At 39.2% G+C, this 25,111-nt stretch overlaps 3 protein-coding genes across 5 annotated transcripts; 2 read left to right on the top strand and 1 right to left on the bottom strand.

Annotated features, from left to right (window-relative positions):
* The first annotated feature begins 117 nt into the window (after positions 1–117).
* Positions 118–1,346, top strand: LOC108102932 (multiple epidermal growth factor-like domains protein 10). Its single transcript, XM_017208193.2, has 2 exons — positions 118–663; positions 732–1,346. The coding sequence occupies exons 1-2, from the start codon at positions 198–200 to the stop codon at positions 1,280–1,282; spliced, it is 1,017 nt and encodes a 338-aa protein (XP_017063682.1). The 5' UTR covers positions 118–197; the 3' UTR covers positions 1,283–1,346.
* On the bottom strand, positions 1,257–25,088 carry LOC108102925 (pre-mRNA-splicing factor ATP-dependent RNA helicase PRP16). 2 transcript variants are annotated; one of them, XM_017208182.1, is made up of 4 exons: positions 23,144–25,088; positions 22,886–23,079; positions 2,040–3,094; positions 1,257–1,977 (listed from the first exon to the last, which is right to left on the bottom strand). In XM_017208182.1, the coding sequence occupies exons 1-4, from the start codon at positions 24,975–24,977 to the stop codon at positions 1,380–1,382; spliced, it is 3,681 nt and encodes a 1,226-aa protein (XP_017063671.1). In that variant the 5' UTR covers positions 24,978–25,088; the 3' UTR covers positions 1,257–1,379. The 2 variants fall into 2 exon arrangements, with proteins under 2 accessions (XP_017063671.1, XP_017063672.1); XM_017208183.1 differs by lacking the exons at positions 22,886–23,079; positions 23,144–25,088 and adding an exon at positions 3,639–3,689.
* On the top strand, positions 13,908–21,990 carry LOC108102931. 2 transcript variants are annotated; one of them, XM_017208191.2, is made up of 4 exons: positions 13,908–15,113; positions 18,908–19,086; positions 19,193–19,297; positions 20,496–21,990. In XM_017208191.2, exons 1-4 carry the CDS (start codon positions 14,465–14,467, stop codon positions 20,589–20,591), a joined length of 1,029 nt encoding a protein of 342 aa, XP_017063680.1. In that variant the 5' UTR covers positions 13,908–14,464; the 3' UTR covers positions 20,592–21,990. The 2 variants fall into 2 exon arrangements, with proteins under 2 accessions (XP_017063680.1, XP_017063681.1); XM_017208192.2 differs by having other exon boundaries at positions 13,911–15,113; positions 20,124–21,990.
* Positions 25,089–25,111: the final 23 nt, after the last annotated feature.

The raw sequence follows: 25,111 nt of genomic DNA, 5'->3' as shown, positions 1-25,111 counted from the left end.
TAAGGACATCAGTATAAATAGTAGGCATTTTGGAATGCGAGGAACTTTTTGCATTAATAAAGGTATCGTAAAATATGGCAAAATGGCAGCACAGATCGCCCTGGAATCGATCAACTGTTTCTTGAGCTGAGCTTTCTAACGGTCGTTAAGTTACGGTTTGCTGGTCGGGCAACGTGCATCAACTAAAGTGGATTAAAATGTATCTGGTGCACAGGTTGGTCCTTCTACTGCTGGCTGGGCTTTTGGCAACTGTCAGGGCAGAGGATTTGCTGGAGTTGTCCTGCAGCTCTGATGCACAGTGCGCGCAATTCGAACGGGGTCGCTGCCTGGATACGGTATGCGCCTGCACGGCACGTGGTTCCGGTGAGCGGGTGCCCTGTTCGCCGCTGGAGAAGAAGTTGACCAACTTTATTGGAGGTTCCTGCCCCTGCCCCATGCCCAATGCAGCGTGTCATTCCCGGTGGGAACAGTGCCTTTGTGCTAAGGGTTATGTTCCCAGCGGTGACCACAGACGCTGCCTGCCAGAGGTAGTCCACTTGGGCGGTTTTTGTGAGCTCCATCGGCAGTGCCAGCTGGCGGACCGCTTTAGCTCCTGCACCGGTGGCCAGTGCGTCTGTCCCAATCACTTTGAACCCCACGAGGGCCAATGCCTGGCTGTATTACGTGAGTACATTATGGGAAATATTAGATCCCCAATGTAGTATCTGAAAACCCATTTCTACTTCTTTTAGAATCAAGCTGCCTTCAAGACAAAGATTGTGGCAGCTGTGGAGCCTCAATTTGCCTGACCAATGTGAAGAAGTGCGGCTGTGCCAAGAATTTCGTTCACAACCACAATATGACCAAGTGCATCTCGGGATCGGCTTACGGTGACAGCTGCGAACACAGTTCCCCGTGCAAGGTAACTCTGGGTGCCGATGGCCAGTGCCGGGATCATTTATGTGAGTGCCGCACATCCCACTACCCCAAAAGGGTAGCCAATGAAGTGGCCAAGGATGAGGAAGAAGTAGATGCCAATCAACGGGAACGAATCATTTGTGAACCAATCATTCCTTTTGGAGCACTCTGTCGACACGATGGTGAATGCCGGATGCAGTTTTTGGAGCAAACAAATGTAACGCAGCCCCCTGCGATGGTCTGTAATTGGGGTGAGTGCTCCTGCAGTGCGACCCATCGACTGGAGGACAACGAGTGCATCTTTGTGGAGAATCGATCCATACATCATCGACTAGCAGGCTTCATGGCCCTTCTCTGTCTCCAGTTTACAATGATTCTTTATTAGGGTATAGAAAAAAAACATGTGAAACTTACATACATATATGAATAGATCGAACGCTTTTCACAGAGATCTCTTTGGGTCCAAGATCTCTGGGAGCTGCTCAAAGGCCAATCCTGGCGGGCGTGCGACGGGGCGTGGCATTTCCCGGTGTGGCAATCTCCTGCTTGGCGGCTAACTGCTCCTCTCTCTCGGCCGCCTGCTGCTTGCGTTCTTCCATCTCGTGCTGTGCTTTTAACATCTGCTCCTCCATCTCCTTGAGATGTTCAGCGGCCTGTTTTTTCTTCTCCCTACCGCTACGACCGGACTCCTTGACGGAGAAGAACATGGGACCCAGCTCGGCGAGCCAATAGCCATCGACCGCCGTGGCGCACTGCATATACTCCTTGGCAGTCATAATCAGCTCATGATAGACTACATAATCGGGCGTGGTGCCCAGACCATATAGTGCGGACGTGGGGTGCAAGTGACAAGGCATACCCGTACGCAAATTAACATACTCCCCTATACCCTTGAGCCTTGCCGCCTGATAGAAGTACGCCGAGCAGATGCACTTGCGCACGATGTCCCAGTCGGTGCCACAGCTCTTTACATTTAGGTTCTGCTGCGTCATTATGTCCTTCAGCTGCTGCCGCACCTCACGAACCTTTCGCATCGCCTTGATGTGGATAAAGTGTTCATTGCACCAAGACGAACTATAACTGTGGGCGGATGATAAGATTAATTATTTCTGTCTAAGTTTAGCGTCTGTTCGTTGACTTACTTATTTTGGCGCCACTGCTGATACACATTGAGGTAGGTTAAATGATCGGATTCGGGCACTTGGAACTTCTCTCGAACGCCATCAGCCTCTTCCTCGCGACCCTTCGGTCGGTAGAAGATCGAGGGCACGGACAACATGGAAACTATAATCAGCACCTCGGCACTGCATCCAATGCGACAAGCGACGATCAGCATCTGGCACTGAGGCGGATCGAGCGGGAACTCGGCCATCTGACGTCCAAGAGTGGTAAGAGCGCCCGTGTGGTCAAGGGCCCCAAGGATCCACAGTTGGTACAGCGAGTTCAAAATGTTGTCCTGGGGCGGCGGGTCCATAAAGTGGAACTGCAATAGATCGACGACACCCAGTGACTTTAGAAGCAACACTGTGTTGGCCAGATTTGTGCGCTGAATTTCGGGCACTGTAAGGGCTAGCAGTTCGTCCTTGTACTGGCGCTGCGTGTACAGCCGGAATGCCTGGCCGGGACCTGTACGTCCCGCTCGACCGCTCCTCTGATTAGCATTAGCCTGCGAAATGGGATAGATCTGAAGGGCATCCATACCGATGCGAGGGTTGTAAACCTTTAGCTTGCAGTAGCCAGAATCGATTACGTAGATAATGCCGTCGACTGTGAGCGATGTTTCCGCAATATTCGTGGCCACAACGCACTTGCGCACCCCATCGCCAGATTTCTGAAAGATCTTTGCCTGTAGATCCGATGGCAGTTGGGAATAGATGGGCAGGATACTCAACTGCGGTGCATTATCGATCTCAGCCAGCCGCTCTTCGAGAACCTCGCACGTCACCTCAATGTCCTCCTGGCCAGGCATAAAGATAAGCATATCGCCCTCGTTGGGCGTGAGATGAACCTGCAGCGCCTGTTTCACTGCCGATTCCACATAATCCTCGCAGGTGTTCTTACTGAACATCACGTCCACGGGAAATGTACGTCCCGGTATGGTAAATGTGGGTACGTTGCCAAAGAAGGTTGCAAACTTGCTGGAGTCCATTGTGGCGGAGGTCACGATCAGCTTTAGGTCATGTCGTCGGGCCACAATCTGAAAGGAAATGTCATAATTCCTTAGTACTTCAATAACTTTAAAGTTTAAAACCTATTTATATTAAGATTCTAAGGGAAAACATAACAAATGGAAGGGGTTATAGCTGTACTCTCCGCATGGGGTTTTTGTAATGGAGCAGTGGGGTTCATAAAGCACGGCTAACAGTTACAAATGTGACCCACATCCGGGCCAGCTTTGCTTTGCTGTCGTTGACCCTGCAGTGGGTCAAGGCGTCTCCCTGGCAAGGCGCTCTATGAAATGTAATAATTTCGGCTAGAAGTTACCCAGGGATTGATTAGGTTAGCTTATTAGGTGAAGGAAAAACAATATATGTATATATAATATATACAAATATTCAAAATGTTAACAGTTGCAGTGGATTCTTAAAAAATTGGAACTGAAAATTATACATTAATCAATTATATATATAAATTTCTGGTTTACATCTTCATTCATTCAGAAATCTTTTAAAAAGTGTTTAGTACAAGTTTCATTTTTCAGTATTAGATATTTATAAATAAAAAATAATATCCCCCTTTACTTTACAAATGCTGGATACGAAATCCTCGAGATTCGTCTAGTTGTTCTCGTAAATTCGTTCGGCGAGTCCTGCCTCCACGACCAAGCAAGAGGATGTGACAACATCACGAGTGAGCGAACTCACCACACCAAAAAAGGATAAAACAGAAACAAAGAGAGCCAACGAGATGGTTCGGGCTTATAGACTTCGGGTTCAGCACTCATGGTGAATTTCCTTGTTCGTGCGTTTGGTTTTCGATTTCGAGAGGGCTAAAGATGGGGTGAGGTGAGTTCAAGGCGGACGTGCTGACACACACGTAGGCACTTTTAAAGAAACCCAAGCGAATCGGTTTTAAATTTGAGCTTTGGAGATTTTCTTTTATATGATAGATGTTGATTATATGCTTATTAAAATAACAGTTTTAGGCAAATATTGAAGTATTTAGAATAAATCCTGATCTGAATAAAGCATGAACCCAAGGATACTCTCGACAAATACCAGCATATTCATTCCACTATAAAGTTCAAGCAATCTCAATCGTTTTTCGAATGAAACGGTCTAACCACTTTGCTTCATCTGACCTCACCCAATATCCGTAACCTAATGCCATGCCGATTACAATCCAATCCAAAATCCAATTCCAACCAAGCTGATGCCAAGCAAACTGCGCATTAGAAGAGCTACACCACATACCTTCCACCCCCCATTCAATCACCCGCAGGTCCACAATTTTGCAACCCACTCGTAATGCGGTTTATTATGCAGCTTATCTACTTGCATACATTCCACGTTCCATACGTATAGACAGAGTGTGTGGTTCGTTCTGTGGGTGCAATAAGTATTTATGATGCTGGCGGATGGGTGATATACAAATACACGTCGAAGAGAGAGAGAGATATCTGGATAGAAGGTAAAGCTAATGTAATCGTTCATCGCTTTTATTATCTATGCAGATGACATCAGGCAGGCGTTAACGGTAATTACGATAGTCACAGTTCGATAACCGATAAAAATAAAATGCTTACGTACATGTAAGCTTATCGCCAATATATGTAAAACATCATAAAATAATCGCAATATCATAATGAGATAACCAGTACAATGGGTATTTAGTGATATGCAAGGTACATAACTTATTTAAGGATATCAGATAGATTAGAACCTTAAGATAATTTCATTTATATTCCTTTTAACTTTACTTTATACTTTTTTCAAAAGATTTCTTGCTTAGAGTGCAAGGTAATTAATAAATGTACAATAGCATTTAACTGCAGTTTGCGAATTCCACTATCTAAAAGTCCTAATTTCCGGACGACATTCTTTTATAGACTTTTATCTCACTTCCCAATCACTATCTCAAGGTCGTTGATTAAACTAACGTCTCTGTGGTCATGTGTTTTACGAACCCACCCGCTAATCAGGTTTAAAAATAAAGAAACATTGTAAAATATTCAACCAAGTTAGGTAGCTATAAATGTGTATATACATTATGAATATGCGATTTAGGCCAGCTGATAGGAGTGCAAATAATATAAAATACGATGCACGTAGACCGAGGGAACTTTCCGTTTCTTTTGAGTTTAATAACAGATGAAAAAGGGGTTTACGGATCGGTCTTTTGGCATCGGTATTATTTCATCAGGCGCATCGGCCGTGACTAATCACCGGCTGACTAAGATCACGAGCTTTATTCTATATATCTGCATGAGTAGCACAATGTACTGATACTGGGAACTAATTCGATTGAAGTCATAAAATAATATCAGCTAGAGCGCCACCCTACTTATATTTGTTTTGGCATTAGTGTTGGTTTGGACAAATTTAGATCCGCGATAAGACCACTCTAGGTTCAGTTTCTTGGCTTTCTATTCAAATAAACAAATGCACTTTTTTTTTTTAATATTTTTTGTTCCCTTTTAGAGTTTTATATCAATCGATGGGAATGTGTAAATATAAAAATTTGCAATTCCAGATCATTTTGCACATGATCTTATTATAGAAACAGGAAGCTTGGCGAGGAAAAACGAAATATAATTCGAGCAGATAATGCCCTTAAACACTCTCTCGATTGTCATTTAATCAACATGAAAACAGAACCCCTCAACAACAATATATGTATTAAAAAACAAAAGCAAATAACACATCAATATGGGGATTGAAAATATACAAATATATGGTAAATATATTCACTTGTGTGATATTGAGCAGGAAATTGCATGCACTTTTGCCAATCAAAAAATGCCACGAATTTAAATGAAATAAATTTGATTTTATTTTTCAAAGGCACGTTGCCAAAAAGTTTCACGATGACAACAATCCATTTGCATCCACAAGAACATCGAAACGTAAACAAGTATCTAGGGAGCATAAACATAAGATCACAAATATATGATATGATCTTTAATCTATATATTAAATCATAGCATTCTTGAGTTATCACTTTAAATATATTGTGGAAAGTGAATTGATTTCGATAATATCTATCGATTTAATCAGGCATTTCCTATATATTAGATTTTTAAAAACGATCTACTCTATACCTCGTAGAATCCGATTAATTAGTTTTGATATAACTGATTATTATTTCCACTATTTGGCCTCACAGAAGACCCGGCACTAACCCCCAAAAACCAACTCATCAACCTTGTCGAGATTCAGGCAAACGTTTTCCTGGCGCCAACAAAATCGTGTGTATATACATATATCTCCCTATGCGTGGAAAATATATATACTGTATAGATATATATATATCGATATAAATTACAAGTATACGAGAGTTTGTATGTCGGTGATTAAAAATGCCTCAAATGCAATTTACCGAGCATTTGCATTGAGGCAAAAACGTTTTGCTCGAGGTTGCTGGATGAGATTTTGAGCATTGCAATATGGTGGGAGGTGGGTAGTGGGTGGTGGTATGTGAGTTATGCGAGTCTGATGAACCTCAATTCCACTGATCCCGGCGATACTTCAAAATATATATGTATATTCCCTACGGATTGTGTTGTACAATCTCTGAATTTGCATATATTTAAGACCGATTTTCATAATTTTTTCTTACAAGGAAAAACAATGTTTAACTGCAAACGTTACACAACTTTAAGTCGAAAAATCATTTAAGTTTTAACTTTTATGGTCTTTAAAAATCTAAAAAAATATATATAAAATGTATATGTATTTGCATATTGCAATCTGTTTGAGTTGTAAAAATCGTGTTAGAAAAGTCGGCTAAAAAAGCAATAAAGGATGACAGATTTTAAGAGCGAACAATAATGAAAAAAAAAAATGGAAACTGGGAAAGTGGGCGACGATAAAAAATTGGTGGAAAAAGAGGCGAGAAAGGGGGAGTGAATTAGTCCTTCTGGCTAAGAAAATTTACAGAGGAAGAGAAACCGAGATGGGACAAAACCAGCGAGAAAAAGAGAGCAAAGATTTTTGCAGTGTGGTGAGTTTTTGGCTTGTTATTGTTGTTCCTGTCTTTTGGAGGTGTGGCGACAACAACACTTCGCACGTGTGTATGAGTGTATCTGTGTGACGTAGTAGAGAGCATTTTATGGTTGTTGTTTTTTTTTTTTGGCAAAAGCAAAAAAAAAAAACTACGAGCAAAACAAATAAACCGAGCGAAGCGCACGATGTAAACAAAACAAGCAAAAATTCGCAATTAAATAAAAACAGCAAAAAACAAAAGACGAATATTCAAAAACTGCCAGAAGTTCCGATTTGCAAGTCAACACATTTCAATGAATAAATATCAAAACAGTCACGAATTTGCATTTTTGTTTTCGGTTTTTTTTTTTTTTGTTTTTGGCACTAGACATCGCAAAACAACAAAGACACAAGAGCATAAAATAAACAAACTTTTCTTCAATTTACAGATGCCGAAGGTGAATACACTGTAACCAGCGAGAGAACGACAGATTACCGGAGAAGAGAGTCAGAGTTTCCAAGCGAACGGGCATAAGACAGCGAATGACAGAGAGAGAGAGCAAAAAGCAGCCGGCAAATTAAAGCTACACTTTAGAAAAAGATCAACTTAATTGAATAATTTAGCAAATTTTAAATATAACAATATTATCTACAAGATAAGAACTTGGTAAAATATCTACCACACGGAAATAAAATAATAATAATAATAATTATTATTTTAAACATATTTTTTATCAGTGTAATCAAATTCAATGGAGTCTTGAAACAGCTGTTTGCCAGGTCCTTCCGCCATTCGAAAGCTCCCCCCTCATAAATTCCCACCTCTGCCCCTTCCGTTTCACCAGGAAGCGGATCTTTCTCGCCGGCGGCTGTTAAAATAACCGAAAACAAAAACACAAATTGATCGACAACTCTTTTTAGCATATTTTCATTTATCCGTCTGAATTGTCTTTTATTTCATTTTTGCTTTTTGTTTTTGTGCTCGTGTCTCGTTTGCATGGCCATAAAATTTCTGAAAATAGCCATCAAAAAAAAAAAAAAATAAAGAAGAAGAAAAAAACGCGCCGTCAAATGATGGACCGAGTGGGAAGCTGGTAATAGGGGCGGTGGCTTCAACTTTGTAGCCCCAAATCCCGTAATACCAATTTAGATCCACAAGTGGCCTGGGATCATGTGCCATTCTATCGGTTTTCCCTGGGGTAAAGTATACGAGTCCCAAATTATGTACGAAATGTACAATATAAAGTGAATTAATTACTCTTTCAAGTAAAGTACTCATTCGAAAATGAAGGATTTCTAGCTATGGTTTAGTTTATAGTTTATAGCTGTACTGGTTTTTGCACATTATAAGTCTAAATCTCCTTGCTCCTCTCTGATAAACACTTTCACTTTACTTATTGTTTGTTTGTTAATGTCTTTTAGAGGAATTCCAGTATATTTTTTTTTTTGTTATCAAATAAGCTTTTGAGCTTTGACCTGGGGCATTGTGAATGCTGTTGTTGTTCACGTTGACAGAACACAACCAGACAGGCACTCAATTGAAAGTGTTCGCCCGTAGCTTTATCCTCATCCTCCGGTTCTCTTGTCACCTCCTGGTTATGTTTTCCCCTAAGATACATATATACTATATATATATATGCATTTTTATCTGTTGGAGGGTCGCTGGTTTGAACTTTGTATTGTCGCTCCCTGAAAGTGACAGCCAAACGGCCAATCATCCATGAAAAACCACCTAACAGCGACACACACAGGGGAAAAAGGTCTAACAAGTTTGGAAAATTTATCAATGAAAGAGTTTAACTACCTTAAGAAAGGTATTTCACATCCAATTTGTATCTAAAGTTTACATATTCCAAATTTATATTTTATAATGCCCATTATAATGTCCATACAATTTCCTTTTAAGATATTTCATTGGATATTATCTACTGATTTGGAATTTCAAATAGAAGTTAAAGTTTTTTAACGACATGAGTTTCTTCTGTGTAGTCAAACCATTCAATACAAAAGAATGTGTACTAATACTAAAATAGAATAAAATAGGGTATAAAATGTAGCATATCAAAACGGATGTCTGAGGTTCTGACTGGAACGGAAAGTCTGGATATTACCAGATTGCAAAGGCATTTGCCGGCAAAATGCGCAAAACGAAGCCTTTAAGTCCCCAAACGAAACGAAACGAAACGAGTTTCGTTGCCACAGATACTCCACATGCAAATAAATGTAGATACATAGATATATATATATATATAAATTTAGATACATAGTAGATAGATAGATAGATAGATAGATATGCGAGTTTGGCTGAATAAGCAAATGGATTCCCAAGTAGATGGATAGATTGGCGCACGTACACGGATTCCATTTGTCATTGGGCTAAGCTCTTACTAAGCGTATAATGACAGTTTTAATTATTCGATTTCCATTCATTATTATTTCTTTTTGTATTTTGTTTAATTACTTATGCAACCCGATTCGGAAGCCGCCGTGCATTTGCACTGACAACGAGAGCCCAACAAAGGTAAACAAATACAGGTGGTTCTCGGTTCAGTCAGCTCAGGTGGCCATTTCTTGTTCTCTTATTTTCCGACCGCATGCCAGGGCAAGAAAAATAAAAGCGCAACTATGTATGATAAATATAAAGCCATTCTACAAGTAGACATATAAATACTCTTTAAATTTTCGATTTTTGAACATTTGGAAAATTCTCAATCAAAATAATGCTATGTCAGCGTAGTTTTATCTTATCAAAACGTACTTAGTACAAGTACATAATACTCAAAGTAAGTACTCGAAATCCTAAAACCAGCACACAAAAGTTCTTAAATTAGAGACAGTATGGGTAAATATTCACATGACAAAGAGGAAAACGTGACGTCGTTTGAATACTCTTTCATATATATATGTAAATATATTTTAAAAAATATTATCGTTGTTCGTGACACGGCAAGAAAATATGCCAATTTTCCCGATATAACCAACTTAGGGCAATCTTATCAGACTGGTACTTAAACTTCGAGTATGAGTGTTTAAGATACACTTTAAAAAAGATAACCTAAGTCTAAAGTATCACTCTTTAAGCTTAACTATCCATTTAAAACAAAAATATTCTTCTGCTAAATTTCATACTTATTTTAGTTTCAAATTGAAGATGTTTTTTTGGGGGCAAAAATAGCTTCTTCTCTTGAGGCACTGACCTACACACACATGTGTAGAGATTCCAACGTGCAACGCTTTCAATTTGATTGCGCAATTTGCAACAAGAATAACAGAACACGACGGCAAGGTACATAAATATAAGCAAATTGCACTGCAATTAGACAAACTGCAGGTGGTTGGAAGGGGAATGTCCACAACTGCGGGCAGAATAATAGCACTTCGATAGTTTTAAGAATTTTATGAATTAATTAATGGGTAAATATTTGTTTGATCTATAATGAATATGCTAATACTTATAATGGGTGTCGGTTTTGGTACACTTAATCAAGCCAAAAGCTAAGCCTTTATCTTAGTCAACAAAGTACATGATAATGGACAGCTTATCCCATTTAAAGTTTGAAAAATACGGCTATAAAGTTCCAATTTAATATTCATCCACTATTTAGTCCTATTTTCTTGACCACAACTATAGATATGTTTGACTAGTGGGCCAGAGGGGGGAGGTTGTGCTGGACCGGCTTCGCTAATTAGACGCTCAGAACATCTCGTCAATAGACAATGGCAATGTGGACTCTCTGCTCCAGCCATTCCACCTGCCCAGCCTACCACCCCACCTATAGCCCCTATACTGCCCATTTCCGATTCTCGACGACGTTTTCCGACGACAGCCAAGGTTATAACTATAAATAGATATGGAGAAAAATCAACAACAACAAAAGCAACAACAGCAAACAATCAACAACAAAAACAGCGAGTTGCAAAATCTATTTTTAGCTGACAGCAGCGAGACGGCGACTGTAAAAAGAGTAAATGAAAAACTTGAAACGAAAACAAGACACGAAAAATAACACTAATTTGTAGAAGTCGAACATATAATGCCCTTAAATGTGTAATTTCTAATCTACAATAAGGATAATATTAATATTAAATCACAATAAAAAATAATGATAAAATAATTTTGTATCTTTAAGATCATAAAATATCCATAAGATATCCGTAAGAATTAAGTTCAAGAAAAGCTTTAGAACTTAAAGAAGAGATATATATAGTGTTCATTCATAGTTTTATCAATGATGTAGTAAAACATCATACCTCAAACTACTTCCATAAAGATTAAATAACAACGAATGATAAGTTCTTTGGCAAACATTTCAAAGATAGCTGTGCTAAACTTAGAACAGATTCCTTTCATATTTTTAGCAAGTATAAAATTACCTATTATCACTCAAATCATTGAAAGTTGTTTGTTTGGCAGGAATAATAAGTCAGTTGCATATCAACCACTGATAAATAGGTTAAGTTTACAAAATTATAATTTAGAAATGATTAATAATAGTGGGGTTTGTAATGCACATCATCATTGAAGTTTTAATATAATTAACATCTACTTGCCATATTTACCATGTACAAGCAAGAAGGTTGAATAAAAATGGTACATAAACACGACAGCAAACCCGTGCCCCAAAAAGCTATGAAAAAGAGCTGACCCGAAAGATTCTTCTCTCCCTTCTCTTCCTATTTTCTGTTGCCTCAGCTGGCGGTTTTGGCCCAGTTTAAAGCTTTTGGCAGCAGCGGCAATGGGTCAAATTAGTTTAGCTGCCGCCGAGTGCTCTGTCGTCCCCTCGGAACCCAAAAGCCAAATGGAACCGATGCCGACGTACCATGTACATACGTGACAACGCACACACGCACAACAACGCACTCTATGAGAAAAAGAAAAATAAAGAAAGAAAAAAAAAATATAAAAAAAAACACGCACTCTCGAGAAATCAAACTTGAAGACTACGTCACTACGAAAAGTTTCGAGCTCGTCGTTTTCCCCCCCACAAGTTTCCCCACCCTCGCGTCATTTGCTATATCGATCCATGGGATGCAGCGTTTTGTAGCGGTGGAAATGGTTGTAGTACACTGAGAGAAAACAATGAGGGAACTTGATAAATGAGTCTGTTGATATATTAAAATTGATATCTTCCACTCAAATAACCCTTTTTAAAAGCAGCTAGCCAACTTTAAGGCGTATTAAGTATATAGTACCATAAGATCACTCAAATACAATATACCCCTATTAATCTACTAATAATGGGTATGAAAATTCCACATTTTCTCTTTTGTATAGTAGTTGTACTACTTAAGGGCCCTGATAGTTGGTGCGGGGCATAAGGTCTTTGGCCATCGGATAATGCGATTAGCCTGTAATGATGCACTGCTGCATTGTTTGATATTACAAATAGACGGAAAAACAAGATAACTTGGAAGGCATAAAAGCTCACCAACATGCATGATTTTGCTGGTTTCTAAAGGCATAAAGAGGGTAAGTAATGGGCTTCCCCCTATTTACAAACTCAAAAATTATTAAATACATTTCCAAATTCTAGAAAAGGGTATCGTGAACAGCAATTTAAGGCAAGCATGTCAGTATTAAAAATATTCAAAAGCCAAAAATATTCTATAAATACAAATATCATTCGTGCTCCCATTTGCAAAGCGAGCAATTTTATTTTTAGGTGCTCCGAAATTTGCAATTTTTTTTAATCAATTATTTCGCTCGGTTCTTTTATTTGGCAGCCTCAGCGATGTCTCCCAAGAAAATCAAATTAAAGCTTGAAACTTTTGATATTAAACAACGAAAAAAGTATAAATTTAGATAGGGTGACTGTTTAGAATTTCTTCCGGTGTATTTTTAAAGTTTATTTTGTTAATAAAAAAAATTGCAAGTTTTCAATTTTTGGGTGTCAACTGTCTTCGATCACATGGCACAGTTAAGAGCCCGCGACCTGGGATCTGCCCTGTTGAAAAACAGACCATTAACCATTAAGCAATAAACCCCCACCTCACATCAATCAATTCACCTGGTGTGTGACGTATTGGCCTAATCGGTTCATTGAGTGCCAGAATCAGAGTTCGTGACAAGTAACTGCGACGTTGACAAAAACTATAAAACTATAGCCATAAACTAATATCATAAATCGTACGCAACCGAAACGGTGTTGGATCACAAGGGATATGGTAGTCACACTACCATGATCCCTACAAGGATCGAAATATGAGATTAATGACCGTAGAATAGATAATTATAAAGATAATAATATTGCGATGTGCATGTGCGAAAAGAGTGGAGAAGTCAGCATAGCGGAATGCCATATTCACCACAGCCATTCGAAGGCGAGAGAATCCCCAAACGAGATTTTGCTCTCGCTCTCTGAAATAAACCGGCTTCGGTTATAAATAATGTTCGCTCTCCGTTTATTTATCTTTAGACCAACTATCTCGGCTGTCCGAATTTAATAACTATTTGCATGAAATGTTATTTTACTATTTACAAATCCCGCAAAAATAATACAATTGCGGTTAAAATAAGAAGAGTTGAGTATGGTTTTCAAGTTTTCTCAATGTTAGATTAACATTTTTATTACTTCTGTTAACTTGTTATATTTGATGTTTATCATTTCTTGTAAAAATTAATACTTTTGAATAAAATCTTTTCCTTTAAATACGAAATTTGAATCTATCTAGCTATCTGAATTTATTAATATTTTTTACATTAAGAGTGGGGTTTTAAACACGAATTTCATACTTTCCTTGCCTTCTTGTATGAACTGTTATGTGAAGAACGGTTCACCGTGGTTGCTGTTTGCAGGACCAAATTTGTTTTTATCTTTGCTTCAAATTTTTAAAATTATTAATATCGTTTGTAGCTGAATGATTTCACAACAGAATCATAGTCCACTGTGCTGCAAAGATATTCAACATAGGAAAAGCCGCTCTCTCGAACTGTTAACATTCGGTTAAGGCTAACATGACGAGAGAACGATTGAGCGAAACGAGAGAGTGCAGTCGGCAGAGCCGTGACAGAGCCTGAGCAGAGCAATATAAAGCGACTGGCCCGAAAACATTTGTATTTGTAAAAAGCAAACCAACGAGCGGATAAGGCGAAATACCTGAAAAGCAGCAGCGAAAAACACGAAAAGCCAGAAACAGAAACCAAAAACCAAAACCGAAACAACTCGAACTTCGTGCAGTGTGGCAAATTGAATAAGAAACAGAAACCGAAATATAAAAGCCAGAAAAAGAAGCGAATCGAAGCGTAAATAAACAGAGCAATTTGGAACAAAACCAAAACAAAAAAACACAATCAAAAACTTAAAAAAAAACAGCACTCAAAGGAACATTTTTTGCGGAAAACGCGCGGAAAAGTGCATTTCAATTTTTTTCAAGTGAAAGTTGGGCGCCCACGCCCACCAACAGCGTCTACGTCTACGCCTACAATGAACCGTTCGAACAGCTTCGTTAGCTCACTGAAATGGTGGCCACTGCAGGGTCACAATAACCAACCAGTGGCAGCGGCGCCACCTGCCGGCGGTGTTGGCTACTCCCAATCGGCGCCCAGTTCGCCCACCTCCACATGGCCACCACCACTGCAGCAGCATCAGAATCCCACCGGCGGCCACCGTCTCTTGCCACCCGGCAGCGCCCACAACAACACCCACCAAAAGGTCGGCGGCGGTGGCACTGTGGGTGCCACATTCGGTAGCAGTGTGGCCGTTCAAAAGCTGCGCGAATCCAAATGGTTCAAGCCCGAGGAGCAGCGCATCTTTTGCGCCGTCGTCGAGTGCGGTTTCGTGGTCGAGATCCGCAGCAGTGCCGCAGCCGAGGCAGCGGCAGCAAATGCTGCAGCAGCCGCTGCGGCAGCTGCCTCCGGTGATGGCGATGTCGATGTTGATGAATTGGATGAACTCGAATGTCCACTGACTGTACAGCCACCGAAGAATCAACCATCGAACCAAAACCAATCCCATTCCCACCCCCAGCGGCTGGTTATCCCGCGTAATGGCAGCAGTTTCCTAGAGACGCAGGACGAGAACGAGACGCCAGTCGCCTCCTGGTATGGCATCGTCCTCTGCAAGGTGGCCAAAGGTAAGTGCATTGGCAAGGGTACACGGGCATAAGAGCAAAAGCTATTAATTAGCGTTTTAATATGTAAAAATAAAAAGGGGGGAAGACTGTATTTACATTTTCCCATTTCCTTTTCGATAAGTAACTACACTCAGAAAAACATTCACCAATAGGTCATGGGATATTCACTTTTCTCATATCTTTTTGATAAGCAAATAATTATTAATTTGATAAAAAATAACTTATTTACAAACAAAATGCGCAGGTCAATTGGATTTCAGCGGCAGATATATCTTTTCGATAAATATATTATAATAATTCAAGGAAGAACTAGAGACTCACTTTAAATAATGACGAATCATCATGAAAGGGTAAAATTAGCTAGTTTGGTTATTCAGTTGTGTTTTTGGTAGAATTTGAGTTAATATGATTATGTTTCAGACCATAATCATATCATATTGATTCTTATTCTGTGCAGAAAGCGAAGTGCAAAGAATACAGTAAACCCCATGGAAAAGACGTCAATCTTTTTGCAGTGTATGTTGTATTTTTTTTTTACCTTCATTAAGATATCTTTGTACTTGAGTGATTACTCTAAAGACAGTAGTCTTAAGTTTTACGTTGAGGTAAGGGCAAGTTAATGCGGGATTCTCTTCGAGATAAGTTAAAAAAGGGGTAAAACGCTTACGTGGTCTGACGAAATCCGCAAGGCTTATCTACTATCTAAATACGAATACAATGCATTACTTTGCTTAATACTTTATCATTATGTGCAAATTTTGCAAATATAATATATGTAGTTTAGATATCTTGATCACATGCATTTTTATATGCAGAAAATGTTACTGGGATTTAATAATTCTTTGTGAAGTACTTTTGTGGTTTGTTATCTTTTATTAAGATTGACTAATGCGCTTTGGACAATGCAAAACAATTTGTTCATACATATGTATGTATATATGAAAGTTGGAGAAAACAAAAATGTTAATCCCCTAGAAGCTTTTATAAGGTTTCATTTAATTACTTGAAAAGTTCTACCACAAATTTCAGTCACTTGGTAATTCCCAATCTAATGCTCTTGTTTGCTTGTTCTATTTTAAGTTTTAGGGTTTTTTGTCTTGTAAGTTTATTTAGCCATTTGCTGAATAGTTTAACAGTTTATTTACAAAAAGAACATATTAAAGTTCAACTTGCCAAGGTTCCACTGTACTTTCTTCTTAAGAAGCTTGCAAGTAGACTGCTGAATACCTAGCCAAAACTATTAAGTTGATGATTAATCACAAAACTTCAGACGTCAGAGAGCCATTAAGCTAATCTGTGGGTTTTTGGGTGAATGTCGAAATTGTAGAATGTCATTCAATAAACAAACATCACACACATGCGCACTGTCTACGGCGTACACCATGCACAAACACACCCATACGATAGTACCGTACTTTTATCTAATCGGAAAGAGAATCCAGCAGCAGCAACAACAACAACAGCATTGAGCTTATCATGTGTAGCGCCTGCAGCGCAGTCAACGTCTACGTCAGCAGAGGCCATTCACAATGATGCGTTGACAGTTTCTAGAACATTCCAAACTTTTAACCAGCAAAAAACCCAAAAAAACAAATTCAAAAATGAAAAAAAAAAAACAGTAAAGAAAAGAGTCAACAATAAACAAAAAGAAAAACAAACAAAAGCTAAACTGGAGACTGACTTTTGCATCATGTGCTCCAAGTCACGCACAGTTCACTGTACGGTAAAGACCCACCAACAATGATAACTAGTTAAAACAACAACAGAGAAAACTTGAAAAGAAGCGAGATTAGGATTATGATTATGTTGCGCGGCCGGGTCTTTACTGTGTGTGTGTGTGTGTACAAGACTTGGGTGACAAGTGGTGAATTTTGTAGCTCAGTTACACACTCACCACACCCACACGACTGTTGCATCTCGTGAGCCGGCCAATAACCCACCACACGTGCGATGTGATGCACTGCTATATGCAAACAGTGGAGGTCACAAAAATGGCTCCGTTATTTAATTTTTTTATATAATCTAATAGCAGTCCATCATTTTAATGATCTAATGTTGGAAATTTGAAAGTTTTTATCAAACATTTATCTATCTATCTATCTCCAAATTACCTAAAAAAAACAATGCCTTTCCTACAAAAAAAAAAGACAATGAAGGATTGGCATACCTGATTGATACCATTATAATGGTTCTGACGAATCTGAATAATTGGAAAACAAGTTGCCAGGGGAAATAACTATCGATTCACCTTGAAGATAATGCCCAGTGTCATTATTTTCACCCGATTTGTATGTACAAATATGAAAGTATGTAATGTATGTAAATATTCGTGATAATGTGAGCTTTTCTGGGCGGCCAAAGGGCTTAAGTGCAGTCCAGTTCAATCAATAAAACGCTGCATTCTAGCGCTAATCGGTTTCCATGGCACTTGGCCGGCCAGTGATTATTGTCCTAAGGCAAATTATACCATGCACTTGTCCGATTACTATATATATTATGTACGAGTATATGTATATGTACATATGTATATGTGTCCCCAAAGAGCCAAAGAAATGGAAATCGCTGGGCCCTGCGCATGCGTGCTTATCAACGATATTTACAATGGCCCCATGACACGTACATACATATACGGCAAACCCACTTTCAATCCCCTTCCCCCCCTTTCGAATCTGACGGGCAGTATCAATTTTGATTGATTATCTTGCATTAGAAAGCATTACAGAAAAGGAAAGATGCATTAAATCCATAAATTTATTAAGGGGTTTCGGTTTGATAGCTCAGGTGACACAGAGGATTTTCCGCTAATGTATACAGTGATCATTTTTTGTTATGAAACTTTAATAAGGAGGTTTCATCCTCTATAATTTTGTGAATTATATAAAAGAAAGATTATTAAACAATTTCATTTAATAATGAAATAATTGTAATATCATCAAAGTGAGCTCACTGCAAATGCATTTTAAACTCAAGCCAAAAAAGGCCTTTCTGTTTCTAATGGAATCTAATTAGTGAGTTAATGGGAATTCGCTTTCAAAATTACTGCCACGAGTCCGAGGTGATATATAGTATATATATATATATATAACAGACAAACAGTAATCAAACAACTCATTCAGTCAGTCACCCAACCACCCACCAAATGCTTTAAAAGAAATTTTTTTAAATGCCTGCAAATTGGTTAGACATGGCAACAAATGAACGTCAACATATATTAAAATCAGAAAAATACCATTAGAGCAGGAAGAAGCAGAGGCGGCTGAGTGTAAAATACTAAGGAGTGCTAATTATGGCACGGCAGTTAATTCACAAACGCTATAACGAATTGTGCAATCAACAATTCCGAGCAACAGTAAGCAGCAACTCATGATCATCATCCTGGTTGCCTGTGATCGCTGTTATTATTATTATTATGTCACTTCGAAACCCCAAAAAAGAGGAGTTTTTGAAAGGTGTCAAGTGTGACGAAAAAAAAAATACGTATACGTAATATGAGGAATAAATTTTAAGTCACCCTATAGATCTAGTCAACCTATGATTTATAGATACTTTTTCAGTAAATTCCACCTTTCATCTACTAGTTCTTCACAGTTTATTATTATTCTTCGGGAATCTGTGGAAAATCTTTCAATCTGCTCAGAATTTGAAATCAATATTAAGTGATTTGCATTTTTGCACGTACACATTGCATTTGGATGCACCTGTTTGCGGAGATCTGGATACCAAATATTTCGTAAATAGATATTAATGGAAATTTATGTACTAATTTGATTTTTGAAATTGAATTTGAATTGCAGACAATAAACCCAAGCCCGAAACCATTGAGATATTTTCTGTGAAAATACGAGAGAATGGTACATACAAACTAATCAAGATGCAACTTGCCGATATTTGGAGTCATGGATGGGAGTTGCGCATTAACAATTTCGCTGACAAGGAGAAGGTGCCACACAATGAAAAGGACATTCGCAATCAGGTAAGAAAATGTTATAAAATAGTTGCTTAGTAGATAAGCTAAAGGACTCTCCGATCAGTTCTTAGATAGTAAATTATCATCAATAAAAATTTCTTGTTACTCGCAGGTGTCTGTGGCCCGCAAAGCCAAGCAGAGTCTTTGGAACAACAACAAGCATTTCGTCTACTGGTGTCGATATGGAAGTCGTCAGCAGGATCTGCGGAAGCGACAGGTAACGACGAGTGCCAATCATGTGCTGCTGCACCTGATCAATTGATAAGCGAAGCCAGCGGGCAAAAAAAAAAAAAAATGCAAAAGCAAAAGGCTCTGTGCAAAGACAAAAACAAAACAAAAAAGAAAGCGAATGAAACGCCGACACAAAAACTAAAATTTTGCTCCCATTTTCCTGATCCCAAGCCCCCACCACCCGCTCTACCCGCCACCCGCCACATGCATTGATTGTTGTAGTTGCAGCAGCAAAAACAAAAGAAAACACAAAAAGAAAAACCTATGAGAAGAGCCATGTAAAAAAAAAACACTAAAACATACACTGACCAAAATCATATACTCAAAACTTTTGCATGCACGAAGAAAGTGGACTAAAAACGTAGGAAAACTAGGAAAAAAGAACCATTAACTTTTCTAGGGCTCCTATTAACTGATTTATATATATATATAACCATTTTCATCCAACTACCGAATCATGCTTGCTTTGCTCAGATATACATATATCTATATATATAAATATTGATTGCCAAAAAGAGATGCTAACCTACTACGATTTTTAACCAGTAGAAAAACTCTAAAATGCATCAATCCATAGTTTCCCACTCATCAATTTTCCGAGTAAACTATCATCTTTCTACAGTACTGAAAGTATTATTTGCTGTATATATTTATATTTGCATAATATTATTATTTATTATTTATTCTGTGAGACTGCAAAACTCTGTCCATTGTTGTTAATATGTAAAATCGAAAGTCGTGGTCCTGTTTTTTTTTGGTTTTCGATTTCGTCAAGACATATTTCCTTGATTTTCTTTCTCAACCACTTTCAGTTAGATTTTCCGGATTTCAAAGCCCAAATACGTTGAATTACATACGTGAGAGTATAAAATGCCCTGTGTTTGGCACACTCAATTGTAATGGGTTAACTCTGATGGATAATCTGGCGGAAGGCGTATGAAAAAGGCGAGAAATGAAATGGCGAAAATGAAGATCGGAAAATCGAGCTCTACCGATCGCCTCGACCCTTCCTCCATTTACTTCTAAAACTCTTCTTCCGGCACTTGTCTATGTACATACATATGCATATATATATATATATATATTCCGGGATATCATTCCGGCCAAATTCATCATCGCAAAACCTGGAGACGTACGTATTTCTGTTTGTACTCAGTGTCTTACAAAGTGAATCTATATTGCAGATGTCGGAGTGCGTGAAATGGGGCAGCGTGGGCATGAATGCGGGCATGTTGCTGGTGCTCAATAATAGGCAAAAATCCTATTCCCACTCAAAGTAACTAGAAACCACCATCCATACCCCCCTCTCTTCTTTACATTTTTCATTTTATATTCAATATATATATATATATATAGATATATATATATATAAAACTTGCCAAGTGCTGCTGATGGTGTAGGCCACAGAGAACGATTTTATATAGCAAACAAGTATTAAAGTAAATTCGGATGATAAGATAATTTATGGCTTAAGAACGCCAAGGGCAATGGAAAAAAACCAAATGCAAATATACGTATTAAGTGCAAAAAATAAGATAGCCAAGAAAATTTAGATCAGGCCGAGAGGGCTAGAGCGAGGACGAGGGCGAGGACTTTTTGGCAGTATTAAAAAAAAACAAAAACAAAAATCAAAGAGTTAAAGTAAGAGCTAGGGAGCAAAGCAAGAAAACATGGCCTAAATCATACGTCACACACACACACACAAAGAAAAAAAAAAAGAAAAAAGCAAAGAAAAAACTACAAACTATAAACTACACTCCCGCCCATGATTGTATAGCTGTTGCAACTGGAGCTACAATTTATCAAATACTTTTGTATTTACAATTGTGTATATGACACTATGAACGAGAGAGAGAGACACAACACACACAAACACTGTGAAATTCGAAAAGACTTATTAAATATTTGTTTGTTTTTTTTCGTCCTAATTAATTTTTTTTTTGTTTTCATGTGATTAAATACTACGTATACATTATTATAAATATATATATACATACATACATGCATATATATATATATATATTTATACATTGTGAATGGCAAGCATATAGATATTTGCAAGGCAACATTTTTTGTTTTCTTTGTTATTTAAGCGTAATTAAGTAATAATGCCCAAAATGGGTCTTTAAAATTGCTAAGAAATCAAGCGAAAAAAAACTCTACGTAGCAGGCATATAAAGTAATATTAATTTAGAATTGTAAAACAATCAAAAACATTCGAAATGTTTCGTTATGTATTTAGCTTTAGCTTTACATGACCGATAAATGACATTAACTGAAAGACGACTTAGAACGGAAACGGAAACGGAAACGACAGCAGAAACAATGGAATATCTAAAACAAAAATGGCATCTTACAAAATGCCGGACAATATTTTTGTACATAGAAAAGCTGGACGAACTAAGGACGTTATAAAAAAAAAATTCAACACACAAAAAAAGAGAGAAAAATTTATAAAACTTTCAAAAATAAAAATAAAACGGACGCTAGGTCGTAAGATATATTATATACATTATTACTTATTTTGTTTAAGTTTTGTCTTTTTTAAGCAATTTATAAAATATTTATAGTAGTCTTATATACATTTCGACAATGTGAAGAAAATTTGAATATGAAACGTTTGTAAAATGCTTTATATTGATATTATTATTAAATGTTTACCAACAAATACAACACAAATGTTAAATGTTTTTCTATTTAACTGGATTGGGTGAGATATTCTAATAATTTGAAATAAAAAACGGGTAAGTATTAAGTACTTCCTTTTTATATATTATTACTTCAACAAGCTATTAAATCGATCGATTCAGAACTATTAAATGATACTTGGGTGCGCGAGCCTTGACATTGCTAACGATAGAATGCCTCTTATTATCAGAAAGATAAAGGTACCGCCTTCAATTATAATTGAATTGTTTAATTTCAACCGACCCATTTTTTTTTTTAACTTTTATCAAACTGGGCAGTGTGTTCTTTTTTTCGCTATTTAGATAAGCGAATGTCAACTTAAGCCAGAAAATAAATCAAGGAACGATTTCGAAAGAAGATAAGTAGTAATATGTGCCTTTTGCATACAAAAGAAGAATTTTTTTTAAACTTGGTTCCTTTCGGCTTATCAGAATATGTGTTATATCTTTTTTAAAAAAAATGGGTGTCTTGTCATATAGAAACAAAATAATAAAATGTATTAAGTATATATTTAAGTATTTAAATTAAATGAAGGGCTTTAAATGTTTTACTTCAAATTAAACGGTGAAGCAATGTTTATAAAATTACTCAGAAAATGAAGAAATCAGATTTTGGATAATATAAAATAAATGTCAAATATCAGATTGCAATTCATTTCGGCATTTTGTTAAAGGAGAAATAATTGACCCCAAGTCAAATATTTAATTAGAAAAATCACAAAACTAAAGAATACTAAATTCTTTATGGGAATTATCAATTTTATGATATAAAAACTAAGGAAAACCCTTGAAACTAAAAATTTTTAAGGTGGATTAACTAATTAGGGATCAAAAACGTCAGAGTGAAGGAAAGGACAATTGTGGACTATGTACAGCAGGCTACTCACCTCTCGCAGTAATCCAAACAGCACGTCCGTGGACAGGGACCGCTCGTGGGCTTCGTCCATTATAATGGCCGAGTAGCTATCCAGTTCCGGATCTCGCAAACTCTCTCGTAGCAGGATACCGTCCGTCATGTATTTGATTACCGTGCGCTCTGAGGTGCAGTCCTCGAATCGAATAGCATAGCCCACGTCCTCACCTGCATAATATGAAGGGTTAGGATTATAAAAAAGTACTAAGAATATGTAAAAATGTTTGCGTACCCAGTTGGGTATCCATCTCGTCGGAGACTCGCTTGGCCACCGACATAGCAGCCACTCGACGGGGCTGTGTGCAGCCGATCATGCCACGCTGGCTATAGCCATCCTCGTGTAGATACTGTGTTAGTTGTGTGGTCTTTCCACTGCCTGTCTCGCCCACAATAATGATTACCGAGTTCTCACGGATCACGTTGAGCAACTCTTGACGCGAGGCAAACACGGGCAGGAAGCGACGCTGCTCTGAAATGGTCTTCTTGCGTGAAAAATCACTCTTGCCGCCCGTCTCCTGCTCGCGCATATGGTCTGCAAACTTTTGGTCCTTGCGATAGTCGGCAGTGTCGTTGTCTTTGTCGAAACGTGCATCCTCATCATCTTGCGGCCTTTGGACACCCATAATGTTGCCCAGCTTAGTGCCGCCCAGCTCCCAGTGCTTCTTCTGAGCCTTGCGACGTTCCTTTTGCTCGCGATATGTACGAACCAGGCCGCTGCCCTTTCGTGCAAGCAATGCCATGTCCGAAGTTGGATCCTTAACAGGCACCACCGGCTCCGGCTGTTTGGTGAACACAATTCGGCCGTCAAGGAATGGTGGTATAATGTGGTGCACCAGCAAATGGACTCGCTCCAAGGCCTCCTCATCGAAATCGTCATTTACGTTAATCGACGTGACAACGCCCGAGGTTAGCATGCGGTTTCGCTCCCATAGCTCGTTGTCTCGATTGTTCTGCCGCTGCTGGGCGCTGATTCTCTTTGTTCGCTTCTGCTCCAACTGCTCCTCGCGCTTGCGGAAGTATTCGGAGTTGGCACCGCCAAACGGATTGTTCTCATCGTCGTAGCCTTCGTCTATGTTGTACCACTCGCGATCCAGTCGACGCTGCTCCTCCTCCCAGAGATCCAGCGACTCTGGATCCTCGTTCCAGGGTGTGGCACCACTGCGTTTGCGGTCGTGGGCCCACTGATTATAGCGATGCGCTGGTGTAGGACGGGCCGAGTCATCCTGCCTTCCATGTCGTCGACTGCCACCGCTTCTCACTGACCAATCACGAGACTGGCTTCCATGACGCCTGGGCGTGGGCATATCCCAGTCTGACTTGCGGTGGCTGCCCTCGCCATCCTCATCGTCCCAGGAGCTATTGGATACACCGCCGCTACTGGTGCTGCCTGGTGTTCCAGGCTCCCGCGGCGTGTGGACACTGCGTTCGGACAGGGAGCGATCACGATCACGGTCCCGATCGCGGCTGCGATGACGATCGTGGTCCCTTCCTCTGTCCCTCTGGCGACGCCTGTCGCGGTCTCGATCCCGCTCTCTGTCTCGATCCCTGCGCCGATCCCGATCGTAATCACGATCGCGATCCTTGTCCCTACTCTCCGATGTCGAGGTGGAGATGGGCTGTCGTCCGCGCTCCTTGTCCCGTTGGATGTGCTCACGTAGACGTTCGCGAGCCTTTACGGAAACACCGCCAGTGTGCGTCGGCGTCTCGTCCTTGTGCTCGCGCAACTGGCCGCGCAGCTTTTCGAAGCTCTTGGTGTCGGGTTTTTTAAAGGCAAACTCACTAGAACCGGAACTGGAGACGTTTGGCTGTGGCGTAGAGCTTCCACCGGCTGTGTCGTCGTACTCGTTGTCCTGAAAGGAGATCAGACGCTCCGAACGTTCCTTTTCGGCACGACGCTTAGCTGCCAATTTGTCTAGTCCCAATAGTGATCCCTGTGGCACCTTGAATCCACCGCTGCTTTTTGTTTGGGCGGCGTCCTTGGGTTTCCGTATTACCAGGCCGCCGCGTGACTCCTGGCCATCGGTGCCCTCCAGCCGATGGACGCCCGCCTCGTCGTCTTCGGACATCCTGGTTTGTTGGCCAAATGCAAGTTAGTTTGCTGCCTCTTGCCTTTTTTGCAAGTTCTCCTCGTTGCCGCAAAAACGATTCATTCGTGTTGGCGTTGCGGCGGCTAACAGCTGATAGCTGGGACTGCCACCCT

Source organism: Drosophila eugracilis, unplaced genomic scaffold (assembly GCF_018153835.1).
Source record: "Drosophila eugracilis isolate 14026-0451.02 unplaced genomic scaffold, ASM1815383v1 contig_124, whole genome shotgun sequence".
Classification (NCBI taxonomy): domain Eukaryota; kingdom Metazoa; phylum Arthropoda; class Insecta; order Diptera; family Drosophilidae; genus Drosophila; species Drosophila eugracilis.
This window is presented reverse-complemented; position numbering and strand designations above follow the sequence as displayed.

Excerpts from the sequence above, each read along its gene's own strand:
- LOC108102932 (XM_017208193.2), top strand. The coding sequence starts at position 198 with ATGTATCTGGTGCACAGGTTGGTCCTTCTACTGCTGGCTGGGCTTTTG. Across the intron at positions 664-731 it reads CCAATGCCTGGCTGTATTAC|AATCAAGCTGCCTTCAAGAC; the intron begins GTGAGTACATTA and ends TACTTCTTTTAG.
- LOC108102931 (XM_017208191.2), top strand. The coding sequence starts at position 14,465 with ATGAACCGTTCGAACAGCTTCGTTAGCTCACTGAAATGGTGGCCACTG. Across the intron at positions 15,114-18,907 it reads CCTCTGCAAGGTGGCCAAAG|ACAATAAACCCAAGCCCGAA; the intron begins GTAAGTGCATTG and ends TTTGAATTGCAG. Across the intron at positions 19,298-20,495 it reads AGGATCTGCGGAAGCGACAG|ATGTCGGAGTGCGTGAAATG; the intron begins GTAACGACGAGT and ends TCTATATTGCAG.
- LOC108102925 (XM_017208182.1), bottom strand. The coding sequence starts at position 24,977 with ATGTCCGAAGACGACGAGGCGGGCGTCCATCGGCTGGAGGGCACCGAT. Across the intron at positions 23,080-23,143 it reads CGAGATGGATACCCAACTGG|GTGAGGACGTGGGCTATGCT; the intron begins GTACGCAAACAT and ends CATATTATGCAG. Across the intron at positions 1,978-2,039 it reads CAGCAGTGGCGCCAAAATAA|TTATAGTTCGTCTTGGTGCA; the intron begins GTAAGTCAACGA and ends ATCCGCCCACAG.